Source organism: Xyrauchen texanus, chromosome 7, assembly GCF_025860055.1.
Source record: "Xyrauchen texanus isolate HMW12.3.18 chromosome 7, RBS_HiC_50CHRs, whole genome shotgun sequence".
Taxonomy (NCBI): domain Eukaryota; kingdom Metazoa; phylum Chordata; class Actinopteri; order Cypriniformes; family Catostomidae; genus Xyrauchen; species Xyrauchen texanus.
In genome coordinates, this window is record NC_068282.1 from 48,503,263 (window position 1) to 48,529,794 (window position 26,532).

The 26,532-nt window shown below is 38.1% G+C and overlaps 1 protein-coding gene across 1 annotated transcript in view; it reads right to left on the bottom strand.

Moving 5' to 3' along the window:
* Positions 1 to 26,532, bottom strand: part of plxna1b (plexin A1b) — a 154,019-nt gene that overhangs the window by 49,459 nt on the left and 78,028 nt on the right. Inside the window, exons 6-10 of the mRNA XM_052129827.1 lie at positions 24,484 to 24,607; positions 24,134 to 24,287; positions 23,113 to 23,212; positions 16,155 to 16,269; positions 11,315 to 11,515 (exon numbers count right to left, since the gene is read on the bottom strand). Of these exons, the coding sequence (XP_051985787.1) occupies positions 11,315 to 11,515; positions 16,155 to 16,269; positions 23,113 to 23,212; positions 24,134 to 24,287; positions 24,484 to 24,607 (694 nt within the window). The remainder of the gene's footprint in view (positions 1 to 11,314; positions 11,516 to 16,154; positions 16,270 to 23,112; positions 23,213 to 24,133; positions 24,288 to 24,483; positions 24,608 to 26,532) is intronic.

Genomic DNA, 26,532 nt, shown 5'->3' on the forward strand with positions numbered 1-26,532 from the left:
CTAGTTCACTGAACGGGGAACCAACCAGACTTTATTTAGCATTAGTCGATCAGAATGAAGAAGGTTCCGTATGTCAGTAACAATACCTTCAATACAACAAAACTTTTAAGATTTGTCTGATGTACGATTCTAATGCTAGTAGCGAGCCACGCTAACAAGCTAACAGTTGCTAACTGGTTAAGTTACACGTGAGCTGACCAAATATCTGGATTTATCATTATCCATTGATCATTTTTAGTAGGGATGTGCACGGTTACCTTTTTTACCATTCGGTCAACCACAAGGTTTCACAAACGGTTATTGGGGTTTTCGTCGGAGTCGGTATGTGGGAATAAAGAATGTTTATTTCAATGGAATTTCCTCAAATGCAACTCGGAATATCAGCACAGTGAGATATGAGCCTAAAGAGCACAGTACACCGGTCTTAAAATGACACAATCTCATATTAAAGTCAAACAAAAATGATCCATAAACTGGTTTACGTTTCCATGTCATGTGCGTGGAGTTAAACTGCTGCGTTTAAAAATCAAATGTCATTGAACTTGTCTAATTATTGTATTTAAGTCTGCACATCAGAGCAAAAGGGGGAAAAACACCATCTTAAGTTGAAATTTGGAAACTGGAATCATGAAACCAGCGCAGGTGTTTCGAGATGCGCTTATAAAAATGTACGTTATTTTTAACTTTACTCGGTGATCCCTCGATGGTGTTTTATTGCTACGTTGAATACAAAAAATGTTTACGATTTCAAGGTTAAAGTCGTAATATTTAGCAAATGAAGTAAAAATTACGAGCATTATGAGATTAAATTCATACGAGGATAAAATATAAAAAAAATTATTAGAATAAAGTCGTAGCATTTTGAGATTATAGTCATAGTTTTTTGCAAATAAAGTACAAATTACAATAAAAAAGTCGTAGCATCGTGAGAATAAATTAGTATATTGTACTGTATGAATAAAGACAAATTTAAAGAAACATATCTCAGTATTAGGCTAAACAGAGCGTCATTATCACAACGATCGAACGGACGCCGAGCCGGCAGCTTCATTAATGCAAGAGATGGATGTGGAGGATGTGATCATATTTAGAATAGGATTTAGCCATAAAGAAATCCTTGGTCTTTTGGCACATCAGCACAGAAACCCATTCCTTGGTGTGCACCTCTTATAAGAGAAAGCAGTTGCTAATATTAAGCTCAATTCGCACATGTGTGCCTCTCCCTTGTGATTGGTGTGCCGCACGTTAAATATTCGATTGATAAATGGTGTTCATAAAGAGGACGCTGTGTTTGTTATCTTCCCTGTGAACTATTTAGTGCTTCTCTTGCAATTTGTTTGGAAGAGAAGCAGCATGATCAACTCTGAGGCTTTGTTCTCTCTCCCACGGTGAGTTGTGTGTTTGCTTTTTATTCTTGCGCCCGTACCCAACAGCACCAACATTCATCTGTATATATTATTAGCTTGAAGTGCGTTGATGTGAGCTTAGTGTTTGAGCTTTAGTGGGGTGGTTTGTACAGTGTGTACTGTATATTGTTACAGAAATGAAAACCTGATAGATACACATGCAAAAAATATTTTTTTTAATGAACGCTTGCCAAATAAGAGCGCTCTCGAACAAGTTGGCTCAGGTGCATTCAACAACGCAGAAAATCAGATCCAGAACAAGTTTTGTGATAATAATGTGGGAAATTGTGCTATAAAAGTAACTTCTTACATTTCCACCAGCACGTATAATCGACATTAAGTAGAACTAAAACTGGAGCCGGCAGGTCCAAAGATGCGAAACTAATACTAAAACTGATACCTTATCTCCAGATGTTGTTGGCTTGTTATTCGTTTGACATTCGGTTTCTCCTTCCCGCGCTCTCTGGAGCGGAAAGTTTTACAATGATATCATTAGCACAGGTCGGATAAAGAATATATGACTATATCATACAGGCATAAAACATTGAACTCAAATGGTCAACGCTTGTTGTAGATGGAGAGTTATGCCTGAAAATGCTCAAATGGGCATTCATATATGCTAGTGCTTGTAAGGGACCGGCTGAAAATTCCACCCACAGCACTAAAATGTTGGAGGTGTTATGCATACAATTTACAATCTTTAGCATGTGTAAATATTTATTTAATAAGTGTTTAGGACACAGCATGCAAGGCAGTTGCATTGAACACTTGGGACACCAGATGCACTCATAATGCATTGATGTTTTGTTTAAAATATAATTTGTTTGGTCTATTAATTATGATGTGGGCTCACTGTATTCTGATAACATTTTACATTTATGCATTTGACAGACGCTTTTATCCAAAGCGACTTACAGTGCACTTATTACAGGGACAATCCCCCCGGAACAACCTGGAGTTAAGGGCCTTGCTCAAGGGCCCAACAGTGGCATCTTGGTGGTGCTGGGGCTTGAACCCCTGACCTTCTGGTCAGTAACCCTGAGCCTCAACCACTGAGCCACCACTGCCCTCATTATTCTCAGTGGGATAGAAAATGAGAATACCACTCTTACCATTCAACCACTCCAATTTAGGGGGGCCACTGGGGGCCGGGGGGGCCTATTGGCATGGCAGTTAATGGGTTATTTTGGCTGGTTCTCAAGGTTTTGCCATGTGGTTGCTATGGTGTTTTTAGCACATTATTATGTGGTTAATATGTTGTTATGGGTGGTTACCAAGTTGTTGCCATGTGTTATAGGTGGTTTCTAGGGTGATAAAAATTGTTCTGTTTCTTCAGAACATTACTCTTGGGTTAATAGATTGTTCTGGGTGGTTGCCAGGGTGTTGCCATTTGATTAACAGTGTGTTATGTGTGGTTGCTAGTGTCTTGAATGTGAGTGTTTTTTTAGTACACCACTATGTGGTTATTAGGTTTCTCTGGCTGGTTGCAAGGGTGTTGCTATGTTGTTGCTAGGATGTTGAAGGTGATCTGAGTGTGTTTTTTTTATTAAGTTCTATGTGGTTAATAGTTGTTCTGGTGGATGCCAGGGTGTTATGTGGTTGTCAGGGTGTTCTGGGTGGTTGCCAAGGTGTTGAAAGTGTTCTGAGCATTTTTAGCACATTACTACAGGGTTAATAGGTTTTTCTGGGCTGTTGCCAGGATGTTGCTATGTGGTTGCTAGGGTATTATGGGTAGTTGCTAAGGTGTTGAAAGTGTTCTGAGTGTTTTAGCACATTAGGTGCATCCCAAACCACACACTTCTGAACTATTCTAAGCCATTTTGTAGTGCAAGTAGTACTTTTACACTGCAGATGGGGGCAGTGGTGGCTCAGCGGTTGAGGCTCTGGTTACTGACCAGAAGGTTGGGGATTCAAGCCCCAGCACCACCAAGATGCCACTGTTGGGCCCTTGAGCAAGGCTCTTAACCCTATCTGCTCCAGGGGTGCCGTATTATGGCTGACCCTGCACTCTGACCCCAGCTTAGCTGGAATATGTGAAAACTCTCACTGTATATATGCAAAAAACCGTGTATAATGCGTGACCAAAATAAAGGATTCTAAAGGATTCTAAAAGAAGTGTACTTTAAGCACCCGGATGATGCACTTTTTCAGCTGTCAAAACAGACTGTGGAATGCAGGACACTTCATGCACTCAGAGGAAGGGGCGGAGTTACCTGGCTGCACTGCTGGTCTGACAAAACAATAGTAAACAATGAAGCATGTAGCGGCTGGCGAGTTGAATGCTTTACCATCACACCAAGCTGTGTGAATATGTATGTTGTTTGAGATACAAGTGTTGACCTGAGGTTGGCTAACGTGCTAAACCTAGCAGCAACACATCCGTCAGCTGTTAAACGGCGAATGCTTCAGTGTAGTAACGTTTTAATTGTTGCATTTGGGACAATACTACACTTTGAAACCTCATACACTACATGGCAGAGTGCATAGTATATTTTATAAGTGCATAGTGTGCCATTTGGGACAATGCTATTAATACGTATGTGGTATGTGTGGTTGCTAGGCCCAAGTCAACAGAGTTCACCCTCATATCTCTATGACATTCTGGTCTCCACATAAAGCTCAGGCCCCTCCAATGTTAGTCTACAGTCCCTAACCCTGAATTTCAGCAATAATAACAGTGATGCTTGCGGTCAATTACTTTTTTTGGATGGATTTGAAACCATCATGAGCCATGGAAAATTCTAGGCACTAACGATTTGATCTTCCATTAGTTAAAGAAATGAAACGAATTTGGTTATCTTGTGTCTGAGTGCGTCTGTCTTCCATGTATCGCATGGTAATTCATTCACCCTGCAGGCTGTATACGGGCCGTTCGATTCAGACAGCGAGAGACTGGCAGTTTGAGCAGGCAGTTAACCTCTCACTTGTGTGGGAAGACTGAACGCTTGTCTAATTAAATAAACTAGAAACGACTCGGCGGGGTCGAAGAGGACAATGTGTTTGAGTGTGTGTGTGTGGGAGCGGCCCACATTAGACTGATCCGACTCATATGATAATATCTGTCAATTGTTTGATTTCATTTACTTATATAAATGTTCTATATTGAGAGAAGGCGGCCACAGCAGATCTTTGTTTCGTCCTGTTCTCTGATGTTTGTTGGTCTGATCTTCACACCGTCAGGGCAGTAATCAAAGAAATGCTTGTTCAAATCCAACCGGTGACACCAAATGATGTTGATTTAGTGTCGGACAGCTGATGGTCTAATGACCCTGTCCTTCCTCTGACCCTGGGCTATTGTGTCCTGTAGGAAGACCTTTGTAACTCCAGAGAGATTTTAACATGGACGCTTGTGGCCACAACTTTCCAAAAGCTTAAGGTACAAGGAAAAGTAATGCATCTAAAAGATTTGGTGTTTAGATCAAAACCTTATCTGTCGATTTACTAAACAGCAAACTTTTTCTCTATTAAAAGTCGTATTATGAGTATTTCTGACTTTAATATCTGATATAATGCTGATAGATGTCACCTGTGACTGCACATTAATATATCAATACATATTAAATGCACCCAGTTGCTACAAACCCGTAGGGTAATTAATCATACTGTTGTTTATGATTATTATTAATTAAATAGTAATAATACTGTATTTAGTATAATGTTCCTATTATAATATTAATACCATTAATACTATAACAATAAAACATATAATAGTAGTATACTTCGGTTTTCCGTATAAAGCTATTATTAATTTTCATTATAAATTATTATTTACTATAAATTAATAGTAATACTTTTATTAGAATATTAAAAATACTATACTAAAAAACTAGCATAATAGTTCAATTTTACTTTACATTTACGCTTTATTTTTTTCATGTGCCTCCATTATTCATTCATATTATTTATTATTAATTGTTAATAATAATAATATACTATAAAATTATTATTTTTAATAATACTCAAATTAAAAACTATTGTAATAATGGTATACTTTGGTTTTTTATGTGCCTCTATATTATAAATTATTATTAATAATAAAATAATAGTAAAAATATTATTTTTAATAATACTAAAATAATACAACTAATATAATAGTAGTATACTTTGGTTTTCCATATAAAGCTAATATTTATTTTCATTAAAAATTGTTATTTACTATAATAATTTTATTAGAATATTAAAACTATTATGCTAAGTTTTCATTGGTTTTTCATGTGCCTCTATTATTCATTCATATTATTTATTATTAATTGTTAATAATAATAATAATAATAAAATATTATAATATTATTTTTAATAATACTAAAATTAGAAACTATTGTAATAATAGTTTACTTCAGTTGTACGTGCCTCTATATTATACATTAATATTATTATTATTAATAATAATAATAAAATAGTAAAATATAATTTAACAATACTAAAATTAGAAAATATTGTAATAATGGTATACTTCATTTTTATGTACCTCTATATTATACATTATTATTAATAATAAAATAATAGTAAAATATAATTTTTAATAATACTAAAATAAGAAACTATTGTAATAATAGTATACTTCATTTCTTTATCTGCCTCTATATTATAAATTATTATAGTAAAAATATAATTTTTAATAATACTAAAATAATAAAACTAATATAATAGTAGTATACTTTGGTTTTCCATATAAAGCTAATATTTGTTTTCATTATACATTATTATTTACTATAATCATTTTATTAGAATATTACAAATATTACGCTAATAAACTATTATATAAGTTTTCATTGGTTTAACATGTGCCTCTATTATTCATTAATATTATTTATTATTAATTGTTAATAATAATAAAATATTATAATATTATTATTTTTAATAATATTAAAAAAATTTACTATTGTAATAATAGTATACTTCAGCTTTTATGTGTGACTATTTATATTATAAATTATTATTATTAATATTATTAATAACAAAATTATAGTAAAATATTAAACATTTTTATAACACTAAATAATCTCTTGTAACAATAGTATTCTTGTTTTTCCGCATGCCACAATATCTCGCACAAGCCCTGATTACAAATGTCCTCGTGTGCGGTTCGTTTGTAGCTCAGATTTTCTAGACAAACGGACAGCTCAGGTGTTTACGGCACGTTTGCACATGCGTTTATTGTGCTATAAAAAACAAAGCGAAAGCACCATTAAAGTGCACAAGCATCGAATGTGTCCGTATCAGCTTGTGATTAAAAGAGTATCCTTTGAGAGACTCGAGCATTAGACCATGCACTTGAATTATATCCTAAACTTGAGTTTGCATGACAGGAATTATATATTCAAGCGGAAAGATTGCGTAGCCATTATTGTTATATCAATAATCTACTTTTGCCATACCTAACAACACCCTTTAGCTGTGACTGTATTCACAATAGAGCATTTGCCTGCCTTATTGCTTAATTATAAAACAAATAGTTTCAGCACCAAAATCTTATTGGATGATTCACATTCAAAGCCGTTGCTATCTATTGTAAAATAGTCAATGTACACACCTTAGACCACACACCAATTTAATTAAACATTAATGTAGCATGATCCTACAAACCATTAGCATTAAAAACCACAACTGTATTAAGTTGTGCCAAACATGCCAAAAGGTTTGGAGATTGCGTTTTCACTCTAAAATTAAACATTTTTTCCACTGATGGTTACTGTAGGTTTAGGTTGAGGTTAATAAAAATGCATTCCTGTTGACTATCACATTATTTACCAAAAACCAAACAACAACAACTTTTGGCGGCACTCTGATGACTTTCAGCCGGAAACTGTCCCGCACACATGCCCATATGTTCAACAGCACTTCCAGCTTCAGCCACTGGGGGCAGCGATTCGAATTTCAGTACACAGACTGTGTTCAGAAGCAAAACCGAATTCACAGTGTGATCAGTCTGGAAAGAAATATAGGCATCATTTTTGGCTCATCATCATAAAATAACTACCATCAAATGAATATATATTCATATACTCCTCATACAATCCTCTACCTAATTTAAACCAATTTGCTTTCCAGAAACGCACATATTCCCTTTGTCTCATGTGAGCAGGTGCAATTGGTCTCAAGAAGCCCCTCACTATAAGCTACCGTCTCTCTCTTCAGTTTTCTATACCGTAGTATCTATTACTGCTGCTCTATCTCTTACACATACACTGTAATTAATCACAATTTTTTATCGCCGTCTCCTCTAATTGGTTCTCATCAGAACACTTCGCTGCACCTCAACACACACACACACACACACACACACACACACACACACGCCCATACCCCCCCTTCCACCATCATCAGCTGTATTAGACCTTTTTTCTATTTTCTCCTCAGCCGTTTCCTGACAGACTGTAAGAGCTACATACAAGATGACGAATTAAACACAATGAAAGTCTTTTCTTATTCTGTCTTCCTTAGGCTTAAAAGAAAAAAGTACTAGGGCTGCTACATTTTACATATTAACTTATTAGACTGATCAAACATGTTTAATGACATTACATTTATTTAACACTGTTAACACATGACATTATAGCTAGTAATTGACCAATACACAATACATCATCCAGGCAAGTCATTATATGGCTATTTTGGGGTTGTGTGAAATGCTAATTTCTTTAGCAATTTTTTGTGTGCATATATATAAATATAAATCTGACAAATGAACAGATGCAATGATCAGTGAAAAAACAATGCAAGTGAATGTACTTTGACACGCTTCCTGCCGCCGCCTCCACGTGACGTGGGACCTTACCGATGAGCTTACGTCATCCCTCTCATGAGCGCGCGTCACAGAGATGTACGGTAGCGAATATTTGGAGTTAATAAGGATATAAGCATTTTTTTGTTTCTAAAAATAATCAATCGTTTGGGTTCAGAAGAACTTTACTTGATTATTTTGATGCACCCTAAATATACATTTTGGACCATCAAACAAATGGAGTACTTTCACTCACATTGTTTAAAGGAGGAGGCCTGAAATGAAATCCTAAAATTCATAAATTCTGTTTTGATGAAAGAAACAGAGATACATCTTGGATGGCCTGAGGGTGAGTTAATTATCAGTACATTTTCATTTTTGGGTGAACTATTCCTTTAAGACATTTTCATTCTTTGTATGACTTTGAATTTAATTATCATTCCCTAACTAAACTGAACGCACATCAAATATGAAATACATTTTAAGATTATTCATGTTAACCACAACAAAAGCCCATGTAGCTGCAAGCAGCGATGATGGGCCCAAGCACCATGGGTCAGAAAAATATGCATGATGGAAACATGCATTTTGTAGAGGACTCAAGAATATACAAAGAAAAGAATAATAACATTTAATGTGTTGCCATAGCGACACGATTTAAGATATCACGTAACCCTTCACTATTTTACAACAGCTGTTTCTTGACATTGTTCGAAACAATTTTGAAGTATTCAGGTAAATATAAGACTATGTTTAAGTCTGTTGTAAGAGTCACACTTCCTCCTGCCAGGTGGTGGCGCTATGACCGTGACCCACAAAAGCCACATCCAGGTGATCAGCCCCCAAGACTAAACATGCATCTCAATTTTGCTCTCAATCACACAGAAGATGTGAGACACTTCCTGTTTCCCATTTTTCGCCATTTATGCCTCGCCATGGCAACACCATTCGATACATCAAAAATCAGTTCGCAATTTAGCATCTTCAATGTCTTAGCATAACATCGCCTAATTTTGCTAGCATTCTCATGAATCCCCTAGGAGTATTTAAAAGTTCAGAGCATGCAATTTTCCAAAAATCCAAAATGGTCAATTTCCTGTTGGGCAGCGCAAATAACTGCATTTATGAAAGTTGTTTGGCTTGATGAGAACTATATATGTACCAATTTTGGTGACTGTAGGGTGCTACAGAGCCCATCTTACATGACCTTTTTTTATTCTTCCAATATAACCGCATGCCAACACAGCACTAACAATCTCTCTGGACACGGTTCAGACGTCACAAGGAATAAGGAAATGTGTGAACACTACAGATTTTGTGTCTGTTTTGACCATAAGAGTACAACAAGAATCTTAAAGGGATAGTTAACACAAAATAATACATAAGGGCGAGCAAACAATTTTGTGTGAACTATCCCTTTAAGAGCGAAATCCTCAAAGCAAACAAACACTGTATCATACAGGGCCGAACTGAAACAATGAAAGACACTAAACACAGACCAAAAAGATAATAAAAGGGCCAAAGTCCAAAATCACAAAGAAGTGTTGATGCGAGCCGCCTATCTACATTCCAAAACTGTTTATAATGTTCCAACTCTGCCAAATAATGTTCAGACTGCAGTGCTGCTTCTAAACCATCTGTGCTGCTTTAATAAAACAATAAGACTCTGAGGACAGTGGATTAACTCTAGATTAGCATTCTCATTTTTGTATTGATTCGTATAAGACCCAGCACACGCCATCAGGAGTGCTTACACAGTACGTACACGTGTGTGTTTGTACATGCTTCTTTATGATTAGTGTTTGCGATATGATCAAAGGTATATGGAAGCTGAGCGTTCGCGTCAAAATGGAAATATACCCAGGGCTTTATAGCCAGTTTTACATTTTCGTTGCCATGACGATGTACTGTCGACAAACCCTAAAAGCTATTATTTAGCAAATAATATATTAGTTTTAACAGAAGTGCTTTTATACATTTCTACGCTTCACATTTCTGCCTATAAACCCTCCAAAAATTGGCGCCAAACATCTTTTTTTTGTGGTTATCAACATTATGCCACAAATGCTGTCGATTGAGCTTAACTTTTATTGAACCCGGAACATTCCTGTAAAAGGCGTCGCGTGTACTTTTCAATATCTTCTGCTTGAAGGCCTTTTGAAACCAAAGGTGGCACGATTACGACGGGCGAATCGCCGTCGAATGGCCCTTTCTCATTGACAATGTTAAGCGAATGTTCGCCGTTAGCACATCCACGCTTTTACAATAGGTGTCGCTAATCGACAAGCAATTTTACCCCGGTACGGTAGGTGGCTCAACGCACCTTTGAGCTGGTCTACCCAGCGCCCATCAGTTAGCAAAAATAACCACCCGACAAGTTTGCAAATCAAGCGAGACTCGCAACGATTCTTAAGCGAGCAGATCGAAAAAACAAAACTGATTTCTCTACAAGATGCAGCAGTGATGACGAATGTGTGGTTACTTTGCTCATCGAGACACAAACTATTTCAGTTCACCTGCAGGACAAGTTGACTGATAGTGGGTGGTGGCGTAGTGGGCTAGAGCACATAACTGGTAATCAGAAGGTTGCTGGTTCGATCCCCACAGCCACCACTGTTGTGTCCTTGAGCAATGCACTTAACTCCAGTTAAGATTGTCCCTGTAATAAGTGCACTTTGGATAAAAGTGTCTGCCAAATGCATGTATGTAAAATTTTAATGTATATGCAGTCTGAGGGGTGATTAGGAAGAATCGAGTGTAAAAAATGTTTAACGGTTAAAACGTGTTATCATTTGGAATCCGCGCATCTTATCATGTGCCTTGTTGAGCGCGTTACCGTGGAGATGTAGCACGCGTGGAGGCTTCACGCTACTCTCCGTGGCATCACTCAGCACGCCCTGGAATCAAACTTGCAATTCCAGGTGTGATAGTCAGCATCAATACTCGCTGAGATACACAGCACCCCCCCACCCCCCCAGCCCTAGTTGTTGATAATACCGTCACACCTATAATGACTGTCTTCATTGCGATAATGGATCATGTGTTGAACATATTAAACAAAATGAGATGGAGATGAAACGTCCTTTCTGCTCTCTGGATTCTCTTTGATTAAGTAACACCGTTTAACAGCCCATCTGCATGTGTGTTAATGTGACTTATTCCAGTAAGTTGTGTGTGTACTCACTGTAGATCTCTGGCACTGTATACTGGAGCTGTTAAATCGCAGCGCCATCACGCTTTGTGTTTCGCCCTGGATGTGGAAGATGCACTCGTAGTTCCCCTGACCAGACTGAGGCTGCGGAAGGTTCCGGGCAGACAGCGTGATCGGCTTGGGAACACCGACGGGAATGTAAATCTGAGTGGACTGCAGAATCTGAGGACAATCCTGTAAAAGACCAAGAGAAATCAGATCATTTAGAAATCAGTTGACGGAATGGACAGTTTTCATAATTTAACCAGTTTCCTTCATAAGCCAAAAGGAAATTGTTCAGCTAATTCTATTTTTTGACAGTATTTTGGTCACACCGCTGGTTTCCTGAGTACATAAAGTGACTACAGAATCAACTGGTCAACCACCCACATGCTTGTAAAGTGGTGATAATTTAACCACAGCATCCTCACAGATGTGGACAATGAAAACATGCTTGAGATGAATATGGCACATGAATTTAAGCCCTTGTACACAAGTATACGCAGCAAACTACATCCGCTATAACACAAGACACCATCTTGATTGTTTTGGTGGAATGGATCACATGACAGTGTCACATGACAACAAATGGGGGGGTTCAGAGGAAAAGTTCGATTAATATCTAAATAATGATCACAAAGTCAACTTGTCCCGCACCATGGGCAGCCATGTTGGTTTTAGGTCAGGCTCACTTAACGGTCAGAGAAAAGTCATGTGACCCACATACACGAAACAGGCCCAACTATGATAAATGATAACAAGATTCGGTGTGAAGCCCTGTGTTTCTAGACACGTGAATGGTCTGAATTTGCAACTCGGGTGCCTACTAAAAAAGCATTTCAAAACGGTGTTGGTGTGCATGCGTCAAACACGTCCATATGGGCTCGCGGTCAAAAGGGTTTACTTTGAAAGTTGAAAGCGCTCGACTGTGCGTGAGGCATAATGCCACATAGCAAAATGAACTATACCCAAGCCTTTCGAATTTGACCAAAACTAGTTCTCTTACAAGGCAGCATCACCCTGTGGGGTAGAATTTGAGTTTGAAGTGCGCATATAATGCCTAAAAGCGCATGAAGAGAATAGAAGCTGCAAATGATTTCTCTGGACCTCTCTCTCTCTCTCTTCTTCTGGTTTAATTATTCAAAGTGGATTAGATCTGCGCTTCCAGCTGCCCAATGCATCCCACCAATGAATATTACATAGAGATAGAGAGAGAGCGAGGAAAAGATAAAGCAGGTCTTGACGGATATGAGAAGAAAAGAAGAGCAGAGGGGATAAAATGAAGAAAAAAAAGGGGAGAACAAAGCAGAAGGTGACAGAAGAGCTTTAAAGTCGAAGAGCAGGAGCAGAGAATTGTGGGTAATGGGGTCATGGGTGACACCAAACGGCATCGTTTCAAGGTCCCTTCGGAATGCACAAGCGTAATGAGCGCTGTCGTCTTGGAGACTGCAGTGTTTCGACACTTAAAACATGTATGTGATAAAATACCTGTTGGAGGATGTTCATCGCTATCATCTCTAGTTTAACCATCTGTCACTCGTCATCTAGTTGTTCTCTCTCTCAAGAAAAGAGGTTGAAAGATAAGAGAAACATACGCAGGGAGTATCGCCACTACGTGACGGGAAACTTAAGGGAAAAGATGAGATAAAAGCGAGTGATGGTGTTAAAAATGGAAAAAGGCTTAGAAATAGTAACTTGCACTAAACCTGCCACCACAAAGTAATGATGATTAACCCTTTAAGCTCTAATGGTGTTTTTCAAGATTTCCCATTTCCGTTGCATACCCAAAATTAAAGGGTTATAACTCAACAACAAAACAAGAGGATTTTTTTTTTAATGATATAGATTCTGATGAATTCTGAGATTCTCAGCCTGAGAAACTGCTGAAACCCCCCCCCAAAAACGTAGCCAAAATGTACTTTTTTTTTCTCTTCCTTTTTTGACATTTTATATATACATATATAAATCTCTGGGAGTAAATAAGGTGGCTCCGAAAAACTGCTTTTGTTTTGTTCCTAATGATGTCAGCTGTATCTGAGAAAAATATTGTGTTTATACGACAAAGCAATCAAAAGTTATAACATTAAAAAACTTATTTATCCAAGTATCCAAAAGCCTCACCAAACAAATAAAACATAATAATTGTACATAAGAACTAATTACACATGCAAACACAACAATGGCGAAAGGTTTGCATAGCATGCAGACATGATTTTAGTCATGAGATTTCACTGTGTCATGTATTTGGCGCCATCTCCTGGTGGCCGTATGTAACATTGTGCTTCATGTGGATTATCTAATGATCTTATACATCTGATTATCTTGTGAGGACTCGTTTGAAAGATAATCACCTCATCCAAGTAAAGTTATGTGATATTTCATGTTCTGTTTATTTTTTGTGAAGTTATAAGCAAAAACACGGCATATAAGCAACACCAACTTAATTGTATAACTCTATATTTTTGTCTGAGTCTCAGTAACACAAATAGGCTGGTTGTATTTTACTCTTTGAGAGCTTGTATTGTATTTATATAATTATTTTTTAGTACAATAAATTCTATATTTATATTTTGGAGCCTTTTCAGCAAATATTGAAATACTGAAATATTAGATTAATTTGATTTACCAACATATCATGTAATTAATTCGATTAAAAATTGTAATTGACTGACAGCCCTAAAAATATCTATACATTTATTTTAAGAATAATATCTCTGTTTCAAAGGTTCTCTATTCACGCTTCATTTGTCAGGTGTGACAAACAAAAGTACATTTTGGATGCTAGATGTTTGTTATTTCAGCAGATCTCGGATGAAACGTGACTTAGCCTCAAACCTTTTGTTTATTAGATGAAGAAAAGCATGTTGGGATTTTCTGTCTGGGTTCTGAGTGGTTGTGGAACATTTTAATCCTTGTGTGCTGTCAGCGACCAGGAAGACAGAAACTTTAAGCAACTCCAGCTGGCACACACAGTGGTGGTTCTACACGCCAACGCCTTTCTTTCCCACGCACCTCCTTTTATTTTCCACCTATTCTCATTTCGGTTTTTCCCTGCATATGAAAGCCATCGCTCTCTCTCTCCCTCCCTGTCTGTCTTTCTGAAATACACAGTGTCACAAGCATAATATAAACTCCCACGTTACAGCTAAAAATTTCTCGCTCGCCTCCGTTCACTCACACTTTCTCTCGTGCACACATCTGGAGTCTATTAGAGGAGACGAGTGTGTTTCATTTGTGCTTCTACAGGCTTTTAAAACAGAAAGTTATGGGAGATTCCCAGTGGACTCCATGTGAGTGCAGCTCTGTGTACATGATGTGCAAAAGCTCTCTTCTCTTATCTCACGATCATCTCAGTAAAACAGATCATGTGTCTCACGAGTGAGAGGATGCGGACATACATATAAGGGGCATGAGCGATAACATGAGACAGCATTGAAAATGTACGTGGAGCATCAAGTTTCCAGCATTATGTAATTTTGTTTTGTCCTCATAGACAGAAAACTACAGAGCAAAGCGACAAAATCACATCCAATCAGAACATTGATGTTTAATATAATACAAGGAAAACTATATGCCAATGAAGTCAGAAAAAATAATTTCCTTTCCCTTTAAATCACTTTTTTTCTAATACCATTGGAAAAAAAGTTGCTAAATGTCTCTGAAATCAAGATAAAATAACAAAATTGTCATTTTGCATCTTGTTTTAAGAAAATGATTTGCAGTGAAGACTCAAAATCAAATGAAAAAAATACTCAACGTAAAAAAGTACTTTTCATGCAAATACTTCCGCTTATAATATAACTTATGAAAAGTGAAGCATTTAACTGGTGACCTCATTGGATCTAGAGCAGAATTCTCAACCAATCAGATTACTTACTGTAGGTGGAGCTACCCAGCACAACGCGATGAAAATAAAAACAACGTGACCAACGAAATATGTAAATTGTCGATTACACGAATGCTTTTTTTAAAAAATGTTTCTCAATTTTTTGTATTTTCCATTGTGGCTGTCTTTAAGCATCTCGCGCAGGAGTGCTATTTTTAGATGCTGTTTCAGGTATAAAAAATGACATCGCATCTTGCGTTTTTTTAGCATCTCGCGCAGGAGTGCGACTTATTTTTAGATGCTGTTTCAGGTATTAAAAAACGACATCGCATCTTACGTATTTTTAGCATCTCGCGCAGGAGTGCGACTTATTTTTAGATACCGTTTCAGGATTAAAAAAACGACATCGCATCTTGCGTTTTTTTAGCATCTCGAGCAGGAGTGCGACTTATTTTTAGATGCCGTTTCAGGTATAAAAAACGACATCGCATCTTGCGTTTTTTTAGCATCTCGCGCAGGAGTGCGACTTATTTTTAGATGCCGTTTCAGGTATAAAAAATGACATCGCATCTTGCATATTTTTAGCATCTCGCGCAGGAGTGCGTCTCATTTTAGATGCATGTAAAAAAAAATCTTACGACGCATCTTGATGTATTTTAGAGTAAAAGGGAAGCAGGGTTTTTTATATGCTGTGCCAGGCAAAAGAATTATTAAATGTTACGCCACGACCTGCTGTTTTTTAGCATATTGCGCAGGAGCGCAGAGGGTTTATTTAATACACTTTAAAAGCGCATCTCAAGACACCTGCACTGTTTGGTCTGAACGGATTCTTAATTGTGTATTTAGGACAAAAACTAGATTTTGACATTTTGACTGATGAGTGGTGCAGGACGAGTAACTTAACTGAAGTATGAGCAATAGTAATAGAAATAAGCTAGTCATTGCTTAATGTTGCAAAGTCGCTACACCGGTGAGGACACGGTGTCCAAAAAGTGACACGTTTCTTACCTCTGACATGTTGACACGTCCCTCCTGGAAAGAGCAGTCGTTAGCATTCTGAGTGCACAAATGCCGGTATTTACACCAGTGACACGGGAAGGAGCCGTTCACACATGACAAACACCTGCAAAGGCAAAGAGACAGGTGAGATATTAAGAATTAACACCAAACAAACACAAAATACTTAATTCTGCTTTCTCTCCTGAGCTATACAGACGGACTTGTGTCCTCGTGTTACGACCTCTCTCGCTCTTTTTGCATAAAGGCAATGAAGCCTATTTATAGCACCATTGTGATTTTTTGCATTATGACATAATTTTCATGTCAACCAAGCACACCAGTTGTCAGAAACCATTTTGTTTTTGTCATTTTGCATTACAGCGATGTGCATTTGGGGATAAATTGTGCTTAATTGTAAGAAAATAATGTCAAAATGCAAAAAGCCTTGATGGTCCTAAAACATGTTTTTTTCTTTGTGAAATTTGACAAGGATATTTCTAAGAGAGATTCACTCTTGACTGTGATTTCTTTCCATTATTCAACATTCAGTCCAGCAATTTGTGAAATTTATTGATGGTTTAGGACAAAGAGCCCTCTGACCTCATAATGGTTTCACTAGATGAGTATAATTGACCAATCAGATGCTACAAAAAGAGCAGCTGTTCAATCAGAGATGAGAAATGATTGGCTGAAGAAACTGGGCCTCTCTTAAAGACATCCATTTATGAAGCATCAAAGCTCCTAATGAAACAATAATCAGAGGGAAATTATCTTGGGCAGGATTTGATTGCATTGTGCTGTTAAATGAAATTATTGGATAATATATATTTATTAATATAATATTTGTTTTAACATTACTTATTGATAATATACATTTCATTTTTAATTACATTAATATATATATATATATTTATAATTTCTTAATAATTTTATTTATAATACATTTTATAAATTGTACATTATAAAAATTTATAGATTAAAAAACAAACGCTATTATTAAAGGTTCACTTTTTTTAAATATATATTTAAATGTTGTACCAAAAATGATATTATGAGCAAAAGTTTTATTTATTTACATTTCCATATATATTTTAGATATAATTGTTGGTACATTTTGCATAATACCCACAAGTTACATTATTATTTAATATATTTATATTCCACGTGGCCTTGGTTACATTAGCAGGAAAGTTGTTTCACATGCACAGAAAGGTGTTACATTTTTGATAAGATAAAAACAAATATAAATGATATATCGAATTAATAAAAAATGTAAATAGAGGGGCCTGGGGGGGGTTTGGGTATCTCAGCGAGTATTGACGCCGACTACCACTCCTGGTGTCGTGAATTTGAATCCAGGGCGTGCTGAGTGACTCCAGTCAGGTCTCCTTAGCAACCAAATTGGCCCGGTTGCTAGGGAGGGTAGAGTCACATGGGGTAACCTCCTCGTGGTCACTATAATGTGGTTCTCATTCTCGGTGGGGCGTGTGGTGAGTTGTGCGTGGATGCCGTGGAGAATAGCGTGAAGCCTCCACACAAGCTATGTCTCCATGGTAAAGCGCACAGCTAGCCACGTGATGAGATGCGCGGATTGAGTCTCAGACGCGGAGGCAACTGAGATTCGTCCTCCGACACTCGGATTGAGGCGAGTCACGACACCACCACGAGGACAGAGCGCATTGGGAATTGGATATTCTAAATTGGGGAGAAAATTTGAGAAAATCCACACAAAAAAAAGAAATAGGGGCAATTTTAATTTAATGTTGAATTCAATTCTATCATTCTAAAAATGAGAATTAATTTGAACAATTTATTCAAAACAGGCAGGGCATTTTCCCGGTGGGCCGACGCACTTTGGGGCCAATCAGGGGCGGACTGGCCATCGGGGAACCGAGAGGGCCGGTGGGTCAGCCGTGATAAGCTAAAATGAGCCGCCACATTATGCAGAACGGACCACAAAATGGCACCACGATATGCAGAAAAGGACCGCTCAACAATTATTGCGCCAGTTGCCATGTAAAATCCCGGGCCGATATCTCTTCCCAGTGCAGCCCTGAAAACAGGTCAAACATTACGATTGAGAACTGTTCTGATTTATGCATCTATGAAGAGCATGAGACAATAACAGCCACATGTCACTGTGTGTGTTTGTGTAGGTAATGATCCCCCATCGAGACACCATTTGTCAGTTTGTTAGTTCTAGATCTCAAGAGAGTTTTAATCTGCTAATCAGGGTGAAGGAACCGAGAGGCCAGCTGTGATGGAGAATTAATGCAACCAGGTTTAATTTAGCTACCATGACAACATACATGCTTAAACTTTATTTTGTTTATAAAAATAAAGACAGTAAAAATTGACTGACGCCATATTTAATGTGGGGCAATTGTAAACATTGCTGTCAACAACAACAAAAAGATAACACTGAAAATACATCTTCCCACACTCCCATTGAACATTGTAACCGATTGGGAGTGCAAATACATACATATATACACACACAGTGCTGTGAAAAAGTATTTGCCCCCATCATGATTTCTTCTGTTTTTGTGTACATCTCATACTAAATTGTTTCAATATTCAAACAAAATCTAACATAAAACAAAGGCAATCTGAGTAAACACACAATACAGTTTTTAAATGATAATGTTATTTATTGAAGCTAAAAAGTTATCCAATACCAACTGGTCATGTGTGAAAAAGTACTTAAACCCCCCACCTCTTAGTTACTAAATCCCCAAATCTATGAAACTGCATTCATAATGGGGTTCAGCTGGACTAGACACACCAGACCTGATTACTGCCAGCCCTGTTCAGTCAAATCAACATCTCATGAAGTTGGCTAAAAGGTCTCACCCAGTAGAGCACAGTATGCCAAGGTCAAAAGAAATTCCAGAAATGATGAGGAAAAAGGTGATTCATTTGGGACAAAGCTATTTAAAAGGCTCTGGGACTCCAAGAACCACAGTGAGAGCCATTATCTCCAAATGGAAAAAACTTGGCACAGTAGTGAACCTTCCCAGAAGTGGACGACCTTCCACAATTCCTCCAAGAGCACAGCGACGACTCATCCAGGAAGTCACAAAAAAGCCAAGGATGACATCTAAGGAGTTGCAGGCGTCTCTCGCATCATTGAAGGTCACTGTTCATGACTCCACTATCAGAAAGACACCGGCCAAAAATGCCATCCATGGAAGGGTGGCGAGGTGAAAACCGCTGCTATCCCAGAAGAACATTAAGGCTTGTCTGAATTTTGCCAAAACACACCTTGATCCTCATACCTTTTGGGAGAATGTTCTGTGGACTGATGAGTCAAAAGTGGAACTGTTTGGAAGACAGGGGTCCCGTTACATCTGGTGTAAATCAAACACAGAAAAGCACTAAAAGATCATCATACCTACGGTCAAGCATGGTGGTGGTCATGTGATGGTGTGGGGATGCTTTGCAGCTTCAGGACGACTTGCAATAATTGAGGGAAACATGAATTCTGTTTACTACCTGAAAATCCTAAAGGAGAACGTCCCGTCATCAGTCCGTTGAAGCACAAGCGCAACTGGATTATGCAGCAAGAATATTGCTTCTTCCAAAGAATAGGAGTAAGTCCACCTCTGAATGACTCAAAATAAGCTAATTAAAGTTTTGGAGTGGCCTAGTCAAAGTCCTGACTTGAACCCGATTGAGATGCTGTGGCAGGACCTTAAACGGGCAGTTCATGTTCAAAAATCCTCCAATGTGGCTGAACTAAAGCAAAGAAGAGTGGGCCAAAATTCCACCGAGCGTTGTGAAAGACTGATCTCCACTTATCAGAAGCGTTTGATGCAATTGTTGCTGCTAAAGGTGGCACAACCAGCTATTAAGGGGGCAGTTAGTTTTTCACAGGGGTGATATAGGTGTTGGATAACTTTTTTGTTTCAATAGAAATATACAGATATTTGAAAACTGTATTTTGTTTTTACGTTATATCTCATTTGATGATCTTATACAATTTAGCATGAAAAATACACAAAAACAAAAGAAATCAGGAAGGGGGCAAATACTTTTCACAAGTCTGTATATAATCATGAATGAAATGGTATATATATATATAGGAAAAATAGGAAAGGAAAAATAAAAATTCTGTATACTGTATTCGCTTAAATATTTCATGCAATGTCACTGCTTGGGAGCGAATGTAAATTGTTTAAAAGGATTTTGCCTTGTTACTGGAAAATAAGACAAAAATACAGACTTTGAACTTCCTTCTTCCTCTCTTTTTCTCCTTCTCCCCCAATCCATTACAAACTATTAAATGAATTCTATTCCCTAAAAACAGATTTCTTTAAAATGTGGGAAGATGATAATAAATGTGACCTTATTAATCTTCCCGACCCCTCCACCAATCCCGGCAGAGGATTTAATCCGCTCTCTGTCATCCGGCCCCCTCTCACTCTCAGCCCGTCTGGAGAGGGGGGTATTTTCAGGGTGTCCCTGGTTTCCCCGCTCATGTTAAGCCCCTCATGCTGAGCTCTCTTCCCCCCGCAGACGGGTGTTAATTTCAGGGCGTCCCTGATCTGTTCAACATTAACCCCCCACACGCCGGAGGACCAAAAATCATCCGCTCCCTTCTCTCGCTCTGGGAGGGTCATTTTCTTCCATCACATTTAAATGCTTTTTATCCTAAAGCCTTCTACAGAACAGACACTTCAAAACTCATCGTGGACATTCACTAGATCATGTGCAGGTCACATTTACAAATTTGAAATTGCATTTTGCATACAGGAAATTAAGCCTATTTTGAGATCACTATAATATTTTGAATTGCAACATCTGTTTTCATGATATTAAAGCACATGTCCCGACAAATTGTCATTACCGAATGCATCTGGACGTTTAGAAGTTTTACTTTAAACCAGCATATAAAGACTACCATGACGTATAAATACTTTCCATTTTAAAGAATATAGTATATTTACATTTTATCCACATTACAGTAAAGATAATAACGCAAAAGCTCAGTGGTAAAGACGCTACCAACCCAGGAGTCGCGAGTTTGAATCCAGGGCGTGCTGAGCGACTCCAGTCAGGTTTCCTAAGCAACCAAATTGGGCTGGTTGCTAGGGAGGGTAGAGTCACATGGGGTAACCTCCTCGTGGTCGCTATAATGTGGTTCTCGAGCTCGGTGGGGCGCGTGATGAGTTGTGCATAGATTGCCGTGGTGGATGGCGTAAAGCCTCCGTACATGCTAGGTTTCCATGGTAACACACTCAACAAGCCATGTGATAATATGCACGGGTTGACGGTCTAAGCTGAAATTCGTCCTACGCCACCCAGATTGAGGTGAGTCACTATGGCACTACGGAATTGGGCATTCCAAATTGGGAGGAAAAAGTGGAGAAAATCCCCCCAGGTGGCAATGCGGTCAAGAGGTGCAGCGTAGTGACCAATAAACCTTGGGTGTGCATCATTTTTCAATTTCCGCTTACACTATGGTTACCACGCCTTAAGACATCGTTCAGGGTTTTATCTAAAACACTCTTGTGACTGGAGCTACATTCTTCCACCACGGATTGAGCGTATTGTTTTAATACAGCCCGAGCCTTCGTTGCTAGTTCGACAAAGTCACTTTACAAATAGTAACGGAGGATTGCGATGCTTGCGCTGCTTTACTGGAGCACTTACTGAAATAACAAGGTTGTGCGTGTGTGTGTTTGTGTGTGCGTGTGGCTGAAAGCGAGAGGGAGTGGGAGCGCAAGGGCAATACATTTAGGATATTTAAGACATTGTTTGTCATTCTTATCTGATGATCTTAACCAATGTCTGTGTTTTATTTTGCTATGGCAGCCACTTTTAAATAACTGAAATAATTTAGGGAAGTGATATGGAATCATTAGAAGGTCAAGACCTGAGCTAGGTCTGAAACCGACCCCTATCCACTATATAGCGCACTACTTCGGGTGTCCGCCATTTCTTTCACTCACTGTGAGATATGGAGCACTCACTGCCATTCAATATATATGAAATGGTGAATGAGTGAATGATTTCGGACACAGCACTGGAACTACTTCATAGCCGTGCATACTGGAAAACAACTGCACACATTGGAACGTCTGTCAACCAATCAGGATCAAACATTCAACAGACCCGTGGTATAAATACAAATATAAAGTAGGGGTGCACAATATATATATCGGCTACTGATGTTAAAGATTTTAAGTACAAAGATACAGTTTATATATTACATTTTTTTACTATATTTTAAAATCACCATTTTCAACTTTTTAAAGGACAAATGAACGTTTAAAAGAGTTTATGTCAGCTGCATGCATAACTACACAAGAATAAGCCAAATGTTGTTTAAAGGAGTTTTAAAAAGGGTAAAGGATGTCACGCCACAGAACATATCAACTTTTCACAATTACTTCCTGTCAAATACCCATGAACAACAATTTCAATATATCATTATTTTTTTCCATCAATATTCAAATGAAGTGTGTGTGAAATTCTGAAACACACAAGCTTGTCTTATAAGCCAAAAGCAGAGTGTGACCTAGTTTTAAAGCACACTACTGAGTGTGTGTGTGTGTGTGTGTGTGTGTAGGTATTGTATATCTGAGATGCTGTTACTCTGAGGTGTGTGTGTAATCTCAGTATTGGGCTCATCTGTCCTGCAATAGGAAACTACACACAACTCCCAAAAGAGCCTGAACCCATCTGGAGTGTCTCAGAAGCCACACACACACACACACACACACACACACACATACACACATACACACACATACACACACGGATTCATTGAGATTTGGTTTAGTGGGGGTCCACTATCTGTAGGATTCTAACCACAGTCTGTTTTCAAGAGAATAGCTGTCGATCAACACTCCAACGGTTACCGTGGCAACCGAAATATGACACCCCCCTGAGTGGCGACGAGTTTCTGGGTAAAACGAGAGGACCCTAGATAAAGAGAGAGAGAGAGGGGAAATGGACTCACGATCTGTGGATGCTGCAGTTGTAGAAGGTGAAATCCACGCTGGCGAATTTCTGCCCCGTTTCCCTTGATTTCAGATAGAGCTTCACCACATGAGTGTCCTCTGTACAGAAACATACAAAGAAGGAACTTAGTGAGATCTCGTCTTATTGAGAACAACCAGGCTCAATCAATGCTAAAATGATGCTGCATACACAAGTATAACCTTTTCCAGAACATTACCTACAAATTCCAGTTTAGATGGATTGCGACCCTTTTGAAAATACTGGTACATCTTGCTCTGGCAATTTCCCTTAATGTGAAGTTGTATCATTGCCTATAAATGTCCTTATTGATGGTGTGTGAACAGCACATTTGGTACATTTACCAGTAAATGCAACCCAACGATTTTCCTGTAATTTACCTGGTTGCATGTGTGAACGGGGCTTGTGTTTAAAGGAATATTCCAGGTTTAATACAATTTAAGCTACATTAACAGCATTTGTTCATTTCAAAAAAAATATATTTGACTCTAGATTTGTTTGTGTACATTTTCTAGCAACCATGGCAACAATTTATCAAATAATGCACAAGAGCGTTAAAGCCTGGCAAATGTCCAAATACACACTAAACGTAATCCCATAAACGACACCAGAAAGATTCGATTTGAATTTGAATGCAGTCTATGATTTGAAAACAAAATCCTTGCGAATCATCTCGCATCACTCTGCGATCTATACAAGCAAGCTAATTAAATATTTTGTAATTAGCGTGATGATAAGCCGCTTTAAACGCAATATTAACAGCAAACCGGAGGTGGGATTCAGCTATTTCTGGAGACTCTGTGGCCTCTTTCGTCTCACAAACTAACGTTATTTCATCTCAAATCAATGTTTTATGTCCATATATGTATTTGATTTGAATAAGCGGGATAATGTCCAGTCAGTCGGTCTCGAGGTTTATTAATAATAATAATAATAATAATAATAATGACCGGCTGCCTGTAGATTATCCCTTCTATATTACATCACACGTGTTTACTGACTCTGTTGCCGTGTGATTGGGATGAGTTCTTTGGCTGATGGTGAGCGGCAGTATATTCGTGACCCCTGTATTGTTCCCTCAGTCTCTGTGTAATCCTCAAAGGAGCAGTCCACTCCTTTGGAAAGATCCGGCACGTTCCGGGCATGAAGAGCCAGCTGGAGAATCAATGGAGAAAACAGACCGAATGAGAAACCTTGGCCCACTTCCACATATCTCATCTGTTCTGTCTCTGACAACACTGAAAAGGGTTTGTTTTTAAAACACACTTCTACTGACAGTAATTTGGTATCTGGATATTTATATATATTCTATGTATGTACTATCTTGTTAAATTCACACGCAAACACACACCTCGACATCAGTCATGGTGACGGAGATGTTGTTGGGTTGGACGGTGAGTTCCACACATTGATCCACTCTTGAAGCGAATCTCTGGGGTTCATCGGCCCTCTCACAGCGGTCACGACGAGAACAACTAGAGACAGAGACAAACACTTTATTATCTGCTTTTCCTTCCAAGGATTCCACTAATGAGCAGTCCACAATATTAATAAACTCTGTATTTTATTCCAGTGGTGTCTAAGCCTTGAACTTTACAAACTTTCATTTGAAGTCTGAGTACTCTAATTCTGTAATGAAGAAATGAACTACAGTCTCATGAAGCATCACGAATCACGTAATCTAATCAATGACGTTATATATCCGATTCAAAGTATAAAACAATATAGATTTTAATTTTAATGAAAAATATATTCAGACATATACAAATATATAAGTAGGAGTGCACAATAAATTGGCAGATTATATATTATTGCCTGTTAACTGGGAAAGTCTAAATATAAATATTGGAATTACTGACTATATTTCGCAAATGATTTGTTGAGAATTATCGTATCGGCCAAAATTAACAGAGAATTGTTGGTTATCTGTATCGGCCAAAATGAGCAAGAAATTATCGGTAGCAGCCAGAATGACCCGAGAATGATCAGTTATCATATTGACCATGAGCTGGGAATTATCGGAAATTGTATAGGCCACAATGAGCTTAGAATTATTGGTTATCTGTATCGGCCAAAATGAGATCTAAATTATCGGTATCAGCCACAATGAGCTGAAAAATATCAGTTATCAAATCGGCCACAATGGGCTGTGAATAATCTATATGAGCCACAATGAGCTGAGGATTATCTGTTATTGTTCAAATTGAGCTGCTATTTTTTGGAAATCGAATCGGCCACAATGAGCTGTGAATAATCTGAATAAACCACAACAAGCTGAGAATAATTGGCTATTTGTATCAGCCAAAATGAGCTAGAAATTATTGGTATCAGCCAATGACCAGAGAATGAAAGGTTTTTTTGTATCGGCCACAATGAGCTAATTATCGGTTATTTATTAGCCACAATGACCAGAGAATTATCGGTTATTGTATCGGCCGCAATGACCAGAGAATTATCGGTTATTGTATCGGCCACAATGAGCTGAGAATTATCGGTTATTGTATCGGCCACAATGACCAGAGAATTATCGGTTATTGTATCAGTCACAATGACCAGAGAATTATCGGTTATTGTATCGGCCACAATGACAAGAGAATTATCGGTTATAGTATTGATCCCAACGAGCCGAAAATTATCGGTTATTGTATCGGCCACAATGACCAGAGTATTATCGGTTATAGTATTGATCACAATGAGCTGAAAATTATCGGTTATAGTATCGGCCACAATGACCAAAGAATTATCGGTTATAGTATCAGCCACAATGACCAGAGAATTATCGGTTATTGTATCGGCCACAATGAGCTGAGAATTATTGGTTATTGTATCGGCCACAATGAGCTGAGAATTATCGGTTATAGTATCGGCCACAATGAGCAGAAAATTATCGGTTTTTGTATCGGCCACAATGAGCTGAGAATTATCGGTTATTGTATCGGCCACAATGAGCTGAGAATTATCGGTTATAGTATCGGCCACAATGAGCAGAAAATTATCGGTTATTGTATCGGCCACAATGAGCTGAGAATTATTGGTTATTGTATCGATCACAATGACCAGAGAATTATCGGTTATTGTATCGGCCACAATGAGCTGAGAATTATTGGTTATTGTATCGGCCACAATGAGCAGAGAATTATCGGTTATTGTATCGGCCACAATGAGCTGAGAATTATCGGTTATTGTATCGGCCACAATGAGCAGAGAATTATCGGTTATTGTATCGGCCACAATGAGCTGAGAATTATCGGTTATTGTATCGGCCACAATGAGCAGAGAATTATCGGTTATTGTATCGGCCACAATGAGCAGAGAATTATTGGTTATTGTATCGGCCACAATGAGCTGAGAATTATCGGTTATAGTATCGGCCACAATGAGCTGAGAATTATCGGTTATT